The sequence below is a fragment of the Pleurodeles waltl genome, chromosome 7 (assembly GCF_031143425.1).
Source record: "Pleurodeles waltl isolate 20211129_DDA chromosome 7, aPleWal1.hap1.20221129, whole genome shotgun sequence".
Classification (NCBI taxonomy): Eukaryota; Metazoa; Chordata; class Amphibia; order Caudata; family Salamandridae; genus Pleurodeles; species Pleurodeles waltl.
In genome coordinates, this window is record NC_090446.1 from 559,737,185 (window position 1) to 559,755,328 (window position 18,144).

The 18,144-nt window shown below is 41.7% G+C and overlaps 1 protein-coding gene across 3 annotated transcripts in view; it reads left to right on the forward strand.

Annotated features, from left to right (window-relative positions):
- The window catches only part of TEP1 (telomerase associated protein 1), a 1,055,001-nt gene that overhangs the window by 590,814 nt on the left and 446,043 nt on the right, over positions 1-18,144 (forward strand). For all 3 annotated transcript variants that reach the window (XM_069244315.1, XM_069244314.1, XM_069244316.1), the window contains 2 exons: positions 15,858-15,950; positions 16,906-17,038. In XM_069244315.1, coding sequence (XP_069100416.1) covers positions 15,858-15,950; positions 16,906-17,038 — 226 coding nt within the window. The remainder of the gene's footprint in view (positions 1-15,857; positions 15,951-16,905; positions 17,039-18,144) is intronic.

Consider the following 18,144-nt stretch of genomic DNA (forward strand, 5'->3'; position numbering starts at 1 on the left):
TAGGAGTTTTAATCAGTGTGCAATAAGTATGATGAAAGACAACGTTATACAGCTATGGGGCATTTGGATGTTAGTCTGGAAATTTTGTAGAAGAAATTTTAGTTTTCTCTGACGGGGGTGTATTTAAAGTACTAAATATGATAACCAGCCCTGCTACATTGCATTTGTGTTAAATGCCTAACTCCCCTGTGACAGGATTCGCTGGTCAAAATCATAGAAGGCTGAGACAAAGAAGGACCAAAGCTTAAAAATATCAAAATGACATGCCTGCAAACTGTAGTAGGCCAAGTACATCAAAGTAATATTACCTGGCTAATCAGTTGTTACAAACTTAATTTTATTTAAACTAGGATGGTAGAGCTGGGCATATAAACAGTCAAGGATCAAGAAAGGATAGCATATGGAGATATTCATGGAAACTCATATTAAACTAACAGTAAATAGTTTGATGTGGAAGAGTGCACCCAAAATTAATGTGAGAATCACAGTGGATGGAGGCACATACAGTCGTGTGGTGCATTTCAGGCGTGGAAAGAATTATAGTGGAAGGATGGAAAGGACTAGAAATCTGTACTATAAAGGACTGTGGAGACATTGAGAGGGAAGTGCTTACCCTAACGCTAGTGTTAGAAAACCTTTTACTTATGTGACAGCTAGAAGTGTATCCACCATGATTGCCTCAGCAGCTACAGGCAAAAGAGAGGGTCAAAATAAAATGCATCACAGCTGCTAATGATATTAAAAAGTTTGAGTCCCTGTAGAGAACTAATGGTAGGAATGTACAGCAACAGTGCCAATATGTGCTACAGAAGACAAATGGCAAATGGGGTTAAAATTGATATCACTTATACATGATAGTGTCAGAAAGGAATTATGATGTTAATATTGCCAGTCTGTGTACCAGAACAGTAAAATGTTTATTTTCATTAGCCTCAATCTTTAACTTGCACTGATTTAAAGACAAATAAAAACTGACAAACATTTGCATGTAGGCTGTGTATGTTGTGGCTATATTTCCACAGCATCATGATTGGGTAAATACAGGGAATGTGACTGGAAAAAATAGTGGTTAGGTTTTGGTGAAAAGGTTGATGATAATTTCAGTATCTACATCAATTTGCACACCTACAGTAACAAACTTTAAATTAATGTGTCAAACAGTTCCCTGTTGAGATAAATTAAAATTACATACTGTTTAAAACTGACCTACAAAAGTAAGGGTTACATAAATTTCAGATTTTCAAAATGGAAATAATAGCATCTTGACTTTATGGATAATGCAGCTACAGATTTTTTTGCTGTGCACTAGTCAAGCCCTTTGGCCACACTCACGTATTTTCTCCTACCAAAACATTGTCCCTTTCTGTCTAATAGCAGTGACAATGAAACCATTGAAAACTGAGAAGATTTGGTAGCCTAAAAGATACATACAAAATGTACATTTAAAAGGGTTTCTAGTGAATCCTCCTCAATAAATATATTTGTTTCTGTGAGATTGAAAATTAACAATCACAAAGGGGCCTGGCATAGATAAATATGCACTGAAAAAGATAGTGTGATCTCTGATCGAGAAATAATATAGCATACTCTTCCTACAAAAAAAGAAGAATGTAATGGATCATTATGTGTAAATTAAACATTTTTCGAGGTAGGTTGATCTGATAAAGATAAATGTACAGGAAAAACTAATGCAATTTGCAAATGGATGTTAGTTTAAATTTGCTTCATTAGCACTTGCAGCCACCAGAATGTTTAGCCTTCTTGGACAAGCATGGTCTAAAAATAAAACTGAAGCATGTTATGTTCAAAAATTGTTAATTCATTGATAGTAGCGCAGTAAAAGGAAGATACCATGTTTCAAGAATAATCCAGTTTTGTGTCTCCCCCTACAAGGACGCTTTGGAATGGACTTCTTCCTAACCTATACATTTAAAATTGTATGCATGGTTCACCCTAGAACTCAAAGAAATCTTATTATACAGTATTACTTTAAGCAACCCCCAAAATTATAAAGGCCCCTGCATTTATGCCCACTCCCATAAAAAGTGTGCATCAGCTTGGTGTGGCATCGGATGTCGGGGCTAGAGTCCTTTCTTCACAAGTAGGTTAGGTAAATCATAAGCCACAGTGCCCTCCGACGTGCTGAAAGCTCAGGATGGGAGCATTGCAAAAGGATTGACTGAAAGCCTGTACTTCTACCTCACCCCAACACTCCACCCCCCCTTCATCCCCTCCCCTGGCCATTCCCTGTAATGCCGGTCATTGAGGCCTTGGGGCAAGTAGAGATTACTGGAGTACAGTGGCTTGCTTAAAGTCCACTTAGTTTAGTGGCAGCAAAAGCCAGAGGTGAACTATGAACCTCGTGGGATTGCTTGTATCTCTGGCAGATGGCCAGGGTGGGTAAAGGAGATCAAAAGAAGCAAGGTCGGCTTAAATTCAGACATTGGAGGTATGTGAAGCAGGTGGCTACCAACGTAGAGATGGAGCTGGGATTATCAGAGTTGGGATTTCCCGGCTCAACAGAAACACAGAAGCAATGCTTCTTGATCTTATGGTTAGCCCTGCGTTGAAAAGATACTAAGCTTGTTTCTATGGCTTCAAGACTGGATTGCCTAAGAGAATGGCTAGGCCGCCAGAAATGTGATTGGATAATGTGGAGAGGTAAATCTTGAATATGGAAGGGGACTCCTCTGTGACAGAGGAGGAAGCATCCACGCTAGAAAAACTGGTGCAGATGATAGCGGTGAAGAACAAAGGCCTAGAGACGCAGTCCTGCATCAACAACTTTAGAATTTCAGGTATTCCTGAGAGTCCATAAACATGGGGAGGCCTGATATATTTGTGAAAAAACTTCTGTCTGATCTGTTGGGAAGAGACTCATTTTCCTCTACATTTGTGATAGAGAGAGCACATAGGTCCCTAGGCCTCAGGCCACCACTTGGGACTCCTTCATGACCTCTTGAAGCAAGTCTCCCTCATTTTGCAATCATAATACAGTTCTCCACCTTGCTAGAGAGAAAGGACTCTTATACCACCAAGGATGAGAGACTTCAATACACCTGAATTTTACTCTTGCAGTATAGGAAGTCAGCTGCAAGGTTGTTGAACTAAACCAAATTTTTAGATCTTCTGCTGTACCAGTAAAGGCTGAGGGTGGAGGTAGAAAACAAGACATGCATTGGTATATCAGTGGCAGAAGCAACACAGGTCTGCTGGAAATACATAAACGCACAGAAGAACATGACGAAGTCTGGCAATGAGTGATGGCAAGACTACACCAACAGACATCAGTGATGTGGAACAAAGAATGTAGACTAATTTTTGCTCCGTGTATGGTCAGATTCTGTAATGTCCGAGGACATTTTAGTTATAGGACGTAAGAACAATAAAATCGGTCTACCTCCCTAGATATTTCTCTGCTTGCTTAGGCATTAATGCTGTGGGACATACCACATGATACATAGTGTACTGAATTGCTACCTTGGTTTATACGGAAATTATAATGTCATCGTTTGTAGAGCGTTTGACTCACCAGGTCTCAATCTAGGTGTATGGTATTCTAAAGGACATTAAAAAACAACTACAACACTTAGAGAGATATATTAAAAAATGGAGCAGAAAGCTGCTGCAAATACTCGCATTGCCCATCTGAAAGACATATATTGTCTACTTCTTTGTTATTGGGACCTATCAGACAGGGAGGTCAGGCACCTAGGTAAATTTGTTCAAGCCAAAAGGTACAGGAAAGGGGAGGGATCAGAGCAAATACTGTCCTTGTTGTTGAAGCGGGATAAACTCCAAAATCGTATCATGTACATTGAGGAAACTGGAGGGGTGGAAAAAAACAGACAATGAGGATATATTGGGAGTGTTTGTGAAATACTATCAGGAACAGTACAGTGTGGGCATGGCCCCAACACCGAAGCAGAGAGAGGAATATTTAGGTGAAATTGCCATGGTTTGGTTAAAAAATAGTCAAATACTGTTCTTGAATGAACCCATAACTATATACGAGATCAGAGTGGCCATTGACGGAATCCCTGAGGGAAAGGCCCTGAGATCTGATGTCTCCTTCCCAGAGTTTTACAAAACTTTTTAAAAATATACTAGCTCCTTAATTGTTGCAGGTTTATGAAGAGTCTCTTGAAAAGAGGTTGTTGCTAATAACTATGTGAAAGGCAATCATTACTATGCTCCCTAAACCCGAGTCAGCGAGTGCACATCTTATCACCCGTTATCAGGAAATTGGGTTATGCGTTGAAGGGGTAAGTACTCACTTCAAGTAATAAGCCCAGTCCTTGTCAAGGTGAACCCTTAAAGTCACTAAATTAACCTGAGCTCAGTCCCACAGTAGTGATGGCACATTGCAGACAGGCTTAATTTTGACGCAATGTGTAAAGTATTTATTCAGTAATACATCGATAATATTTGAAATGTAAACCAATAAAAATTCCAAAACAAATGACCAAAACTAGAGTAGAATGTAATAAAGAAAATAACACCCAAATGACGCAGTCCCTATAAGGGGAACCATAGTCATGGTAGACCAGGACCTAGGTGCAATTTAGCATAATGCAAGTCCGATACTCCAACCAGGTTCATCCTAGTTAAACATTTTACCTTCCGACTTAGTCCTTTAAGTCTTAGTCCACCACAGGAGTACACTTCTGAGGCTCCCCACAACTACAAGAGAGGCAATTAGTGACTCACAGGGTGGCAGTTAGAGTCTAACATGAAGGTCTGGTTCTGATCCAGCTGCCACTGGTCAGCCGGGCAGTTGCAGTAACGGCCTGTTATAGCTTGTTGTGTCTCTGTAGCTTTAACAGGAGGCCACCCTTGAAGCACTTGGAGTCAACTGCTCTGTCTTTGGTTTCAAGAGGGAGAGTAGGGCCCATCTCCGTTCATTTCATGTCTCAGACAGATGGTTTGTTTCTTTTCTGATCTTCTAAGGGTTTAAGAGTTTTCTGAGGTGGGTGCCTGGAGATGCCACATTTATGTCTGGCATAAGCTAGTGGATGGGAATAACACCCCGGTGACAACCTAACCAATGGGGTAAAGGTTTACAGGATGAACTGTACACACCTTGGAAATTTTCAAGATGAACAGCTTCTTCTGCCACATTAAACTTCGGCTCTGAGAGTGGTGTCTGTGCGTCGCAAGTGTACTACAGTTATGCTAATGTCCTCCAATGTTACTACAACAACCTCAGAGACAGAAGTCTGGCAAAACAGATATGTGTTTTTAGCAACTAAATGTTGAATACATATGAACTGTTTTGGCCTCTGTCTTTCACCGGTTGAAGTGACCCATAGGTTATCTGTAAACTCAGCAGTCCTGTCAAATGGGTTGTGACACTGTAAGGTCAAAAAGAGGCCCTCTGTGATTTGAGCCTCGCTGGCTGACGGGAACAAAAGAAGGGCCCTGCTGAAGTGTCAGCTATCATTAGCCTGTGACAGAGGAAACTTCTTTGAAGTTTGCCCGAAGTGTCTTGAAAAATCCCAGCAGACCTGTCAAGCAGCATGAGACATTCAAGAGGATTTGACACTTTACTGTCAAAAAGGATTCTCCTATCCCCCTGTATATTCTTTCTAGTTAAGTTGCATCATCTCTGCCTATTAAGGTCAGTCAGTTGTTTGCTCATGGGAGCACTTTCACACCTCATTCACGCTCATTCAAATGCTAATTACTGGCTGTTTGAAGTAGGAATGCAGATTGCTGATTTAGCTTCCCATGACTTCAAGCAGGGCAAAGGTAATTTCCTAAAAGATAGTTTTCTATCATATTTAGAAAACATCCAAATTTACTATTGACTTGGATTTTTAAAACCTATTAAAATAGTTGTTTAGTTATTTTTCTAGCTAGTTGTATGCCCAAATTATATTGCATCCCAGTGTTATCATATGGAACAGCCAGCCTTGCTACTGTGAATATACCTTTGAGGTGCCAGTCCCTTTAAAGACATGTTTAAGATTAAAGTTTTACACATCCTACTTTTAAATACAATGCACCCTGCCTTACAGACAACAAGGGCTACTTAGGAGTGACATAAATATTCAAAAGGATGGTTTAGGCATTTCAAAGGGGGCTATGTTTGCCAAGCCAAATTTACAGTTAAACCTGCACAGCCAGGCTGCTGGTAGCAAGCCTGCAGTCATATTTTCATTGAAACTGTACGGAATGGTACAGTGGATGCTGGAGTCCACTTGTGACCTTTAACTTACAGGCCCTGGGTACAGCTTGATACCATATATTTGGGACTAATATGTAAGTTAAAGATGCCAATCAGGGATATGTCAATTTCATCATGTTCAGAAGGGGAGCACAGCACCTTACCACTACTTAGCAAGGGTAAAGTGGGGTGAAGTGCACAGAGTTCTGTGGCTTACAGGGTCAGTCAAGACAAACATCTGGAGGAATAATCAGCACAACATGATAATTTCCAACAATTGTTGAACCTGGACAATAAATATTAGCTAAAGTCCTAGTGAACTGACTTTACTGACGGAGGGTGTGTATCCCCGATACAGTCCAGATGTATCTCACATAAATCTTCTCCAATAAACCTGGGAAGGTGTTTGCTGTTCTCTAACTGATTAACTTAGAGTTGATGGCTGTGGAAGCTTGTCTAGACATTGAAAAAGCCTTAGATTCCTTGGAATGGCCATTCTTGATGGTCATATTGAGATGGATTGGCATACAAGAGTGTTTTCTTACCCTTATAAAATTGCTATACTCATGGCCAGTGGCTAGGATACGGACTAATGGCCTGACCACCAATCCCTTCTCGGTGATCAGGGGAACTGTAAAGGTTTACCTCTGTCTCCTATACTATATGTCCTGGCCATCGATCCTCATGCTAGACAGTTACAAGAGTGACACTTACATAGAGGGTTATAGTTACAACTTGGCTGTATCCTGTCTCCCTCTCTGTGGAAGACACTCAGCTGGAAATATATCTCCACTGATCGTAGAGGTGATTCAATTTGGTAGATTGTCAGGAATAGAGTAGTTCTCCGCAGTGATAATGAGGAAATATTTAGTTTACATTTTGGTCCGGCAATAGACAAATTTACTCAGCAGTTAAATACATTCATTAAACTCCCGCTAGCCTTTGCAGTTTCTGTCGATCTTAAGTTCTTCCTCAATTTCTTTATCTTTTCCAATAATTTTAAACAGGGTTATTGGACATCTAAATTCGTTATTTATCAAGCTGCTGTGGGTGGGTGCAGAACCTAGAATCTGATGGGTGACTCTTAGATTGCCTTAAGATAGTTGGGAATTTGGAGTGCCTGTCTTGGAGACATACTGCATGATGGCATTGGCACATTCCCACCCTGATACAAAATTACCATATAGCATCCGAGAATAAGATCAAACAGAACACATTCTTTTGTCATCTATATTACCAGGATGTCTGAACCCTCCTCCCCCAATTTCTTTCCGTATCTAAGACTTTGCCACACTGCACAGGAGAAAATACTGAAGTTCCCCATTTAGTCACAGGAGAGAACCCCACTGACTCCGGTAATTATGTCTTCAGATGCCATCAGATAGTTATTAAAGATCTATGTTGTGTTTGTGGAGCTCCAAATGGAGGGCCGGATGCAACACAGATAGCACTGGGAAAGGTGTTGAAATATCAGATATTATATGGAAATACTGTTGCACACAAATTAAGTTAATATCGCTCAGTCGCAGAAACAAGCTCCTGTATTAAATGCCTGTGACAGGCATATTTCACGCCTGGAAAACAATTCAAAATAGACCCCACCAAGTTGCATAGATGTCCACGTTATAGAGCAGAATAAGCTGATTTTTTCCATATGCCCTGGTCCTACTGAATTATTTGCATGAGACATCTTGTACTCTAACTGTAATGATAGGTGGTAGACTAGAATTAAGCCTGTGTTTGGCCCTTCTGAGCTGTGTTAAATCAGTTTGCCAATAGGACTCGTACATTTGTGGCAATAGCATTGTTATTAACTAAGAGAAGAATTACTATGTACTTTTGCAGAACAAATGTCTTGAGTGTAGAAGGGTGGTTGTGGGATCTGGCTGTCTGAAATACTGTTCAGAGGTATACGTTTCAATCTAGCCCCTGACCTCTAGACCCAGGGATCTATGGTGCCCACTTAAAGTGCACCTCGCACAGCAGGATGAGAACAGAACTAATGTTTGAGAGGAAAGTATAGCCAACAGTCCTGTGGGTGAACTAAAATAGTCAAGGGGACCAGGAGTTGTTTCCTTTTGAGGCCAACAGATGCTTCTCCCTATAACAGACTACCATCCGAGCCTGGTGGCTTTCTAGTAAATGGAAGCCCGGATAAAGAGGCAGGACAGTGGTACTGCTGAACATGTTGTTGCAAGCTGTACCCGTTATCATATATATATATATGGTTGTATGTATAGCTTCTCTGTATTGTGGTATGTTTTAAATAGAGATTTTTACATTTAACAAAAATGATGACATTTGCTCAAGTTCTAAAGGATTTGTATTGGGAGGACTGAATTGTGTCTCTGGGCTTGTAGGTATACATTAGTATTTTAATGTGTTGATCCTGCACTGGAACCGAGTTATCGCGGTCAGACCACTTTCAGCTTATATTACTGCCCTTCAGCCTTACATCGGCCTCTTGGGTCTTTATGGAGGTCTTTCAGTGGTTGTAGAACATCTTTGCTAGTGAAGGATAGGCATATTCATGGAGCTTGACGATTAGCTGCTTAAGGCTGGCTCCCTGCAGCTAGACTTGTGCCATCTACAAGCAACAGTATCATTACTGTCTGCCCTGAGACTTTTCATCAATAAACAAAATCCCATCTCCAACTGCCATTTAGTGTTTCCTTTATTGGGGCCATTGTAGACACTGTTGTCCAGAAAGCCTTTGTGCACCTGCTAATAAGTTCAGTACATTCGGTCTATGATACCATTTTTTCATACAAAAGCTTCTTTTTTGGCTTTGATGGTTCAATGACTGACTGGGTTCTTGGCACTGTGTGTCCTGCTGGTGCTTCACACCTTTCAACACAGCAGGCTCCTCAGTTGAAACTATGACTACAGTGGGCCCACCATGCACAATGCCTTTCAGACAGAACCTGCATCTTCAAAGAGGCTGACCAAGACCTTCACTGAAAGACAGTTTCCTATCTGATGTGTAGCAAGCTGTTTTTCATGCATCCTGCAGAGCATACAGTATTGACGGATGTGTCAACAGTATGCAGGGAATGTCACCTGATAGAGTTTGAGATCAGAGGTCTCTCATCTCTGATGAAGCTGCTCCACAGTGTTTCTTCTATAGTTACAAGCCCTATGCCTGCCCCCAACAGACTTTCTGCCTTTGGGGGAGGTTGTTATAGGTGCTGAGTGACAACATGGGCACCATGTAGTACTATAACATGAATGACAGAGTGAGGTTCAATGTCCTTTCTCTGGGTTCTCTGAGACTTTGTCACTGTTTGACACATCACATGGTTTCCCTGAGTGTCAATTACTTAAATACTCCACAACCGGTTGATCTTCCTACATACGTAGCCTAACAACTTAGGTCAAGGCATGAAGTTCCACAACCTAATGTTGCCCATGGAGAAGATCCCTTCCTTTGCTCGCAAGAACTGTGCACCGTGCCATAGGGGACCCTTCCGAAGAAAGTGAAGACAGACACTGATTTTAGGGCTGATGATGAATAGAAACAACCACGTCTAGTAAAGCAGTTTCACATGCATACACAGTAGGTAACACAGGCTCTTGACATATACGCCTGCAGCATAGTTCTGTTCTCCAGATATTCTCCATCGCCCTCATGAGCACATCTTTTGGATACAAAGGAATCCATTACCGAGCAGTAAGTTTGGACATAAACGCATCCCCTTATTGATTTGCTTTATACATAACCTTGGGCACTAAATATTATACTCTAAAAGATTAACCTTTTGGAGTAATGGGAAGCCTTCTGATACAATCTGCCGCTGTCACAGTAGGCCCATACAAAGGCACGGGTCAAGCCCCTCTAGTTTCCTTTGTTCAAAATAGAAAAGCAAATGCATCAAAGAGCCAGGAAGAGAAAAGTTAACAGAAGACATCTTAATCATAATTCTGAAACTGCTAACCTGTGTTACATTTTACAGATCTGGGATTGAACCAAGAAATTTGATGAGCTTTCCCTAAGTAAACAGCAGTAAAATGTCTCTTCTAGGCATCAAAAATTAAAGAGGCTATTCTGCAGCATCTACAAATTCATAAACACCTAGCGGACAGGACAGCCAGACCTTTTAAAGGCCCAGTTTGTAAATAAGCAGACACAGCTCTCTCAGGACATCATGGCCACATGCATACATTCAGGATATAGTCATAGACTCATCCTTTTGATTACATATTATAGTTTGTCAATTAAATAACAAGAAAGAGCAGGCAAAAACTTAGATGACGCTACGTCAAAAGTATAAGAACACGTTCATATGTGATGCGTTTATTCTTCATTGACCAGTTATCTGTAATAGCACCACGATAGAACGTCATGAGTACAATTTAACAACAACTGTTTTGTTCAATAGTTTTCAGTTCTTGTGCTCGCCATTTGAAGAAGCTATTCTGTTTATTCCAATAAATGATGAAGTACCTGAGAAATGCAAAACTAGGTTCCAGAATTTCAAAACTTCTAGTTAGCAAAAGGTTACTTAACCAGCCTTTTCAGGGTTCAATAGCATTTAAGGCCATGCAAGCTACAAATGAGAAACAATCTTCTACCACAGCCTTCTCTTCTAAGAAGCATCTATAGTACCCCAAGCACAAGTCTTTTGCCCATTCTGCCACCCACACAAATCTTCATTACTCCTTTCAGGATGCAAAGTTCCTTTGCACCCCAGCATTTAAGGTGCTTACATCCCCAGTGAGAGGACGACTATTCTCATTTCACACAAAATGAAATTCGATCAATCAGGACCCTTGGGCTTTAAAATAATGTAAGAATGTTCTCTATGAACTTTCCTTTAGTCCCTCTGCTTTGTCTCCAAAAGTTCAGGAATCATCTCCATAGGGTTTATCAAAGGTTCAGCATTGTATGCTTTTAAGGGCTACAGCACTGGGTTCAGAATAAGAGTAAGACCAGTGTGTTTTTCTTATGGTGCCATGGTAGATCACTGGCCCTTAACACTCGGGCACTAGGCCTGTAGTAGATCTGTACTACCTGAATCAATGACTTGTAATGAATGCCTTTCACATGGTCTCTTTGGCATAAATCCTTGACATGTTGTACTAAAGGGTCAAATTAGCACCTGCAGACCTCACAAATGCCTACTTTTACCTCCCTAACAAGAACGCACATTGGCGATGTCACCATCTGTATGTGTAGGCAGTTTTCTTAGCCCCTTACCTCATTGATTGGCTAATAAGGATGATATCTCCAAAGGAAATTGCCAAAAAACTGCAGTTGCTGAGCTACACACGCAACAGCTTCTGGTTTGCAACCTTGTAGAAAAGCCTCAGCTAGTTCCCTGTCTGAGATTCTGTTTACAAGATTTCTGTTGTCTACCTTGGATGTATATTCCAACAGACTGAGTAAAGGTGCAGAAAAAGATGATTGCCCACTTGTGTTGAGACTTCTGACACAGATCAGGATCTTGCCTTCAGAGGCTGTTACATCCCATGACCTCAAATCATTCATAGCGGTCATATGTTCTATCTGAAAATCCAAGCTTTGTGTGAACATGTGGCTCATCATTAGAAACAATTTTGAAACCACTGTCAAAGACAATCCTCACATTTTAGAAGACGTTTGATTCTATTAAACAGTAGCATCTTAAATCCAACTTCCTTGTAAATCAATACTCCCAGTCAGCAATCTCAAGCACTATAACTGGCTCCTATTAAGTACATCTTGGGAGCTTTCTGTCAGCATCTGAATACTCACAGATTGTGGTGTCAGAGAAATAAAGCTTCATGTAATCATCTGGAACTGAACTGATTTCACCCTTTCTGCAATTAAAAGTTGACTCTAAATTCATAGCTCCCACCGAGGCAGTGTTTTCTGTGGAGTTAACGAGGTGGGATGTGTTCTCTTAGACTGGGCGTTTGAAAACAACATCTCACCCTCTGTGTTTCTTCTCGGTTGGGAAACCAGTATCTATGTGGACACTATGAACCACATGCTCATCATGCTCCTCAAATTCAAAGACGAAGTAGTCGATTCTCCTGTCAGACTGAACTGAATATAGATTTTCTCAAATAAATATGTCTGCTGTAAAGGATAGGCGGCTGAGTTATAAATTGGGGCCATAGTTTTGCATGAATACAGAGTATACTGAGAACCCTCCTCTCTTGATTCTAAGGTTTTGGCAATACATTCTCTTGACCAGGAAATAATTCCTCTCATTTTATACCTAACTTGTCATATAGTAATAGTGGGTAAACTCACAGTATGTAGATCTTTCAAGGGCTCTGCTTAAAAAGGACATGTACTTGTTGAAGGTCAGATTATCTATTTACCACTTATGAAGGCCTCACCCTAGGTTACAAAGGCACAAAGGAATATTTTTCCAGGTGAATAATTGTGTGCAAACCCAGAGCCCGCAACATGAGCTGTTCAGCCTCCTGTGAAACATTGTTAATTTCCACAGATAAGGAAACATTGGTGCCACCCACCACTTTCTATGTTTCATACCTCAAAACAATATAAAAATGTATACATCAAACCGTTACATAAGTTATGAAATATTTTGTTTAATTCACAAATTATACAAAAGCCAAAATTTTAATGAGATGATTGGAACTTTTGAGAATTCTGTTTCATTTCTAAAAGATGCTTGACTCTAACATACCACTTTTTCTTTTAAGCGTCTTATTGAGGCCACCAATCGTCCATACTAGATTGTGGTGGTCATTACAACCTCAGCGGTCTTTTTGCAAGACCGCCGTGCTGAAGACCGCCAGTGCAGGTGGTTTTCCGCTTGGCAAATTATGACTGCTGTCAGCCCTCTGTCCTTTTCTGGATGGAGAGCCGCCAGCAGCCATGCTGGCGGTTGGCGGGGAAGTGGAGGTTGCTCCACCTCCACCGTCCCGTCAACAGAACACCACCCACCGAATCACGTTCTGTGATTCGGCGTGGCAGTGTTCTGTTGACGGGGTGCTGGCGGCGGAGCAGCCCCCATGGATCCCGTCCCCTCCCGGAGGATCAGCGGACCAAGTAAGTTGATCATCCGATAGGGGAAGGGGGTGTTGTGTGTGTGCATGGAGGTGTGCGTGTGAGTATGTAGAGGGGGGGTGTGAGTGCGTGTATGCATGCGGGGGTGTGTTGTGTTTGGAAATGTGTGCGTGTCTGTCTGAATGGATGTGTGCGTGTATGTCTGTGTGTGTGGCTGTTGGCATGTTTGTTGGTATGTGTGCGGGTATGTGTGTTGGTGGTGTCTGCATGCGTGTACGGTGTGTGTCTGGGTTGGGGATAGGGATGGGGAGGGGGGTCCTGCCACCTTTGGCGGGGGCAGGGTGTTTGGGGGGAGGGCTCGGGTGGGGGTGGGGGTGGTGGAGACCCCTATCTATTCCTTCCCTGGCACTGATAGTGCTTACCGCCATGGATTTCATGGCGGTTTCCAACCCCATGGAATCTATGGCGGTCAGCCGGGTCGTGATACCGCCGGCGGTCTTGTGACCGTCGCCGGGCTGGAGACCCAAGTCTCCAGCCCAGCGGTCGTCTCCACCCTGGTCATAATTCCATTTTTTTTCCCGCCAGCCTGTTGGCGGTAAGACCGCCACTTCTCCGCCAACCCTCCAGGGTCGTAATGAGGGCCTATGTTTCTTGTACTTGCACGACTCCCACGATTCAAAGTATGGATGCCAACTTAATTTCTACCCTAAAATCTGAGATTCCTTCACATTTACAGACTATTTCAAGCATTTAAATTGTACATGCAGCTTTTGTATGCACAAATACTTTATTAATTTGCTTATCATATTTAATTGAGCTGTATACATGCCTATTGGTATTATTCATCACTGGATGCATCTTCGTGCGTAGATGCAGCTTCTAGTCAATAGGCTCTCTGCAACTGACTGCTTCTGACCTGGTCTATCAAATGTGCGGCCACACCTCCAAGTAATTTAATTAAAAAAAGATGGAAAGAGATTAAACACAAGAGTGGGGAAAAAAGACCTTTATGGTAATTCTTGTACATGTGGTTCCTGCTCCGTTACCGGCACAATACCCAGTCAGCTTCTTATCAGACAAGTGGCCTGCTCCGACCTCACATGGCAGAACAACATGTGGAAAGTAGGAAACTGTTTTTGGTGTCACTACTGCACCTCAACTGTAGCTTTCTTCTACTGCTCAACTGTGAGCCCAGTTTCCTTGCGTGCATTAGTTTAAATGGCACTCTTGCTATGCTGCTGATTGCCACAAGAATAAGGAGCAGAGACTAGGCACAACGATGTGCTGCTCACAGGCAGTCTCTCACAGGTATTTAAAGTGACAGTATCTTTCACAGAAACCTTTTTGTGTATCTTATGCAGTTAAGGCATCCGCGCAGAGTTGTGAAGGAAGCAGAACAAGCACTATGATGGCTTGAATCACCATGAATATAAATTACTTCTGTCCTTTCTACTAGACTAATGGTTTGTTCTAGGAATTGGGAGGTACAACAAGGACATGGTCTCCAACTTCAAATCTTGGTGAACCGCGACCCTTCTCACAGAGGTAATTTTAGCTGTTATGTTCACTTGAGGCCAGTGTGTGTACTCCACTCATGTGGTCACATAAATTGTGAAAGAAATGCAATAACTCAATCTAGGGTTTACACTGATATTCCCATTTTATCTTTAGAAAATCCACAGTATTTTTGGATTGTCTCCCATAATGGAGCCCATAATGAATCAATAGCTAAAGAGCTCTGAAATGTATTTGAATGCAAAAATGATGCAGGGGAATACTGCTTGAAACACTGTTTCTTCCTGAGCTGCATGTTGTTTTCATTGGAGTCTTTGCCACTTTGTTGAGTTGTTTGGCTAAGATACCCAACGGTGTACTGTTTTGCATACAACATTTATGCCCACAATATTTTGTATTGTTTTTTTAACCTGGGATATGAAGGCTGTTCCTTTGTCTCTTAACTTTTCCTTTGGGGATCCTACCCAGGCCAACACAGGAACTGAGGTTTACTATGCTTGTGATGGTACCATGTAATTGGCTCCTTAGGGGATGCTATCCTTTAGAACAGGACAGGACGTAGAGATTGTGATTCACCATGTTGTCCCTTAGGTCTTTCGCTCATTCATGAATACCATCCTGTGGGATGAACTCAATTGCTTCTATGTGAGGTGGTCAAATTGGGGTCTCTCGTCACATATTCTTCCTCCTATGCAAAATATTCTCTACAAACAAACCTCCTCTATGAAGTACTAGATTGAAATGTATTTATTGGGATAAAAGCAACTCCTTATTAACAATGTTGCTTCTTTTAGAACTTGTCAGTATGTTTAATTATGAAATATGAAGCTAATTCTTGTGAAAGGTAGGTGAAAAATTAGGATAAAACAAGGGATCATGGAGGTTAGAAGCTAAAATTAATGTAATTTCATTTAGATTATATGTTTGTGCTGCTTTTGCGTCTGAAGACATGTTGAGATGACACCACTTTCTCTCGCATAATGTGAACTGGTCAGGTTGATTAGATGTATAAATGAATAACCAGCGATGAATTAAAGAACATTTTCTTGATCTTGTAGACTGCAACACTCTGAGAACGTGCCATCCTGTTCTTTTGCCTGTGGGATGTTTTTTAGTTCAGTCATACTCAGTTTTTTCCCTGAAATGTTGTGACATGCTGTGTCTTGTTTCCTGCCTTGTGTGGTTCTGACATTCTTCCTTCTCTTTCAGATGCGGTTGCTTCTGATTAAAAAAGGTTCTCAGCAGCCCTTGTACTTGAAGCTGATCAGCGAGGAGCTGCGAACCTTTGCAGTCTATGAAAAGGTTTAACCTCTTTGCTGCTATTATACTGTCTTTTGACTAGTAACCTCTCTCTGCCTCTGCCCATGTGTTGGAATTTGTGCCACTGCAACCACTGAATCTTACATAAGGGCAATAGATTGTGCCATCAGTGCTTTTTTAAATTTACGAGTAATACATGTCATAGACAGGTTATTTCGAACAGGGCTTATAGATCTATGGGTACAAGCGAATTTACCCAGTAATGATAATATTTACAAAAAATAGTTTGTAAGAGTGACATTAAAGCATGTGACCTCTGGTTCCCGCAAATCTGATTATGTCCCACACAGTCCTGGCTGTTAATCAGATTTAATATATTGCCCTATTATTGGAATGCAAATAATCTTAAATGTAGCCTCATCGAGGGTATCACAAGAAACTGCACTCTCAAGTTACAAAAGCAGTGACTCATTCGAGTCACTTATAGTTTAAGCAGGCAGAATGTTTCAGTCCTGGCCTTACTCACCTTCACCTCTTTTCACTTATTCATGCTTGTCCTTCTTGCTTTAATCCCCCATATACTCTGCGGCTGCTCCCTGTTCTCCCTTGGTTTCCATTGCATAAGTGCCTGTCACTTCTTTGCATGATTTGATAGTTCCATCTTGCCATCATCACAGTCAACCTTATCTTAATTTTCTCTTATGGTGTTTGTCCCTTTTGGTTTCCATTCCTTTCTTTTTATCTGTTTCCCTGTTGTTTCTTCTCAGTCCTCTTTCTATAGCCATTCCTCTCTCAGCTGTATTTCCTCTTGTTCATCTCTTTCTTCCTACATTACTCTCTCAATTTCCCCCCCTTCTGGCATCTCCATGTATCACTTTTTTCCTATCTATTTTTGTTGATGGGTCTTCCCCTTATGCTGTTTTACACTTTTCTAGTGAGTCCAATGCCTTCTTTCTTCCACCTGTCACTCACATATCTTTCTTGTGTTTCTTCTCAGGTGTCCGAGATGATCAAGAGTTTTCCCGCCTCACTTCCGCCACTGATGCAGCATGTTTTGGCAACCCTGGAGCAGGAGCATGGTCTTGAGACTGTCACCACTTCACTGACAGCTCTATACATTGCTAGGAATGGTGAGGACATTTTTTAGAAATCTGTCCTAATCACTTTTTTGTGGAGATTCTGAATGGGTTACACTTGCAGAACACAGAAGATGTAAGATCTTCAACGAGTTCTTGGAAGGCGTTAGGAGACAAGTGCTGTGCGGTGTTGTAGATGTACACGTATACAGAGTGCAGTACAGTGTTGCAGCCTTGGAAGAGGGCATGAACTGCTTGAGAAGAAATTCCTGAATATTCACCGATGCCCAAATCTTAAATCAGTGCATTATCATATCCTTATTTTAAATTTATATAAGTAGAGAGAGGTAGAGCTGTGTTACAAACCACTATAACTCTTGGGATTGACTGACCGAGGTTCTCGATCCTGCACAACCCAGCCAAGAACCTATACTACCCTTTAATGCGGCCCATGTCGGAACCTGGGTGAAACTAGGATCTTGCCCTCCAGTGAATAGGCAGGTGGTGAGTTGGAACAGACCCGCTTCTGGAGATCCATAGTTTCTCCTTCAGCATCCCACGCCAAGAGCCTAGTGATACAGGCATCCACCAGTCACCTAAACCTGAATGCATTCCCCACAGCTACCTCTGACAGAAAATCCAAATGGATAATGATGTTCGCCAAACAAATAATCACCTCCTCCACCATGCCCTCAGGTCCGTTAACACCTTGTGCCTCTTGGGAAGGAACTCACAGTCAACGAATCTGCTCTTAGACATCTCAATCAAAAGAACAAGTTACTTACCTTCGGTAACACCATTTCTGGTAGAGAGTCTGTGGAACTGCAGAGTCCTTACTGACGCTCCCATACTGCCCATTCTGTGAAATATTCTCAGTAATAAGATCCCTACTATGAATGTCTGCACACTGTCATATTCTGATTTCAAAGGTTCTGTGTCAGATGGCGTGGACAGGGATCAGAAAAAAACTGATGCCTGCGCATGGAAGTGGTGCATATATGGAGCTCCGTTGCCACATGCGGGGCAGAACACCACCTACTGAACCATGAGGGAATTACTAGCAAAAATGTGGGTTCCTGTTTAGCACTTGGGGAAATTCACAATGTGGGGAATCTGTGGTTAGATAGTCTCTACCATAAAGGCATTTTCTAAGGTAATTA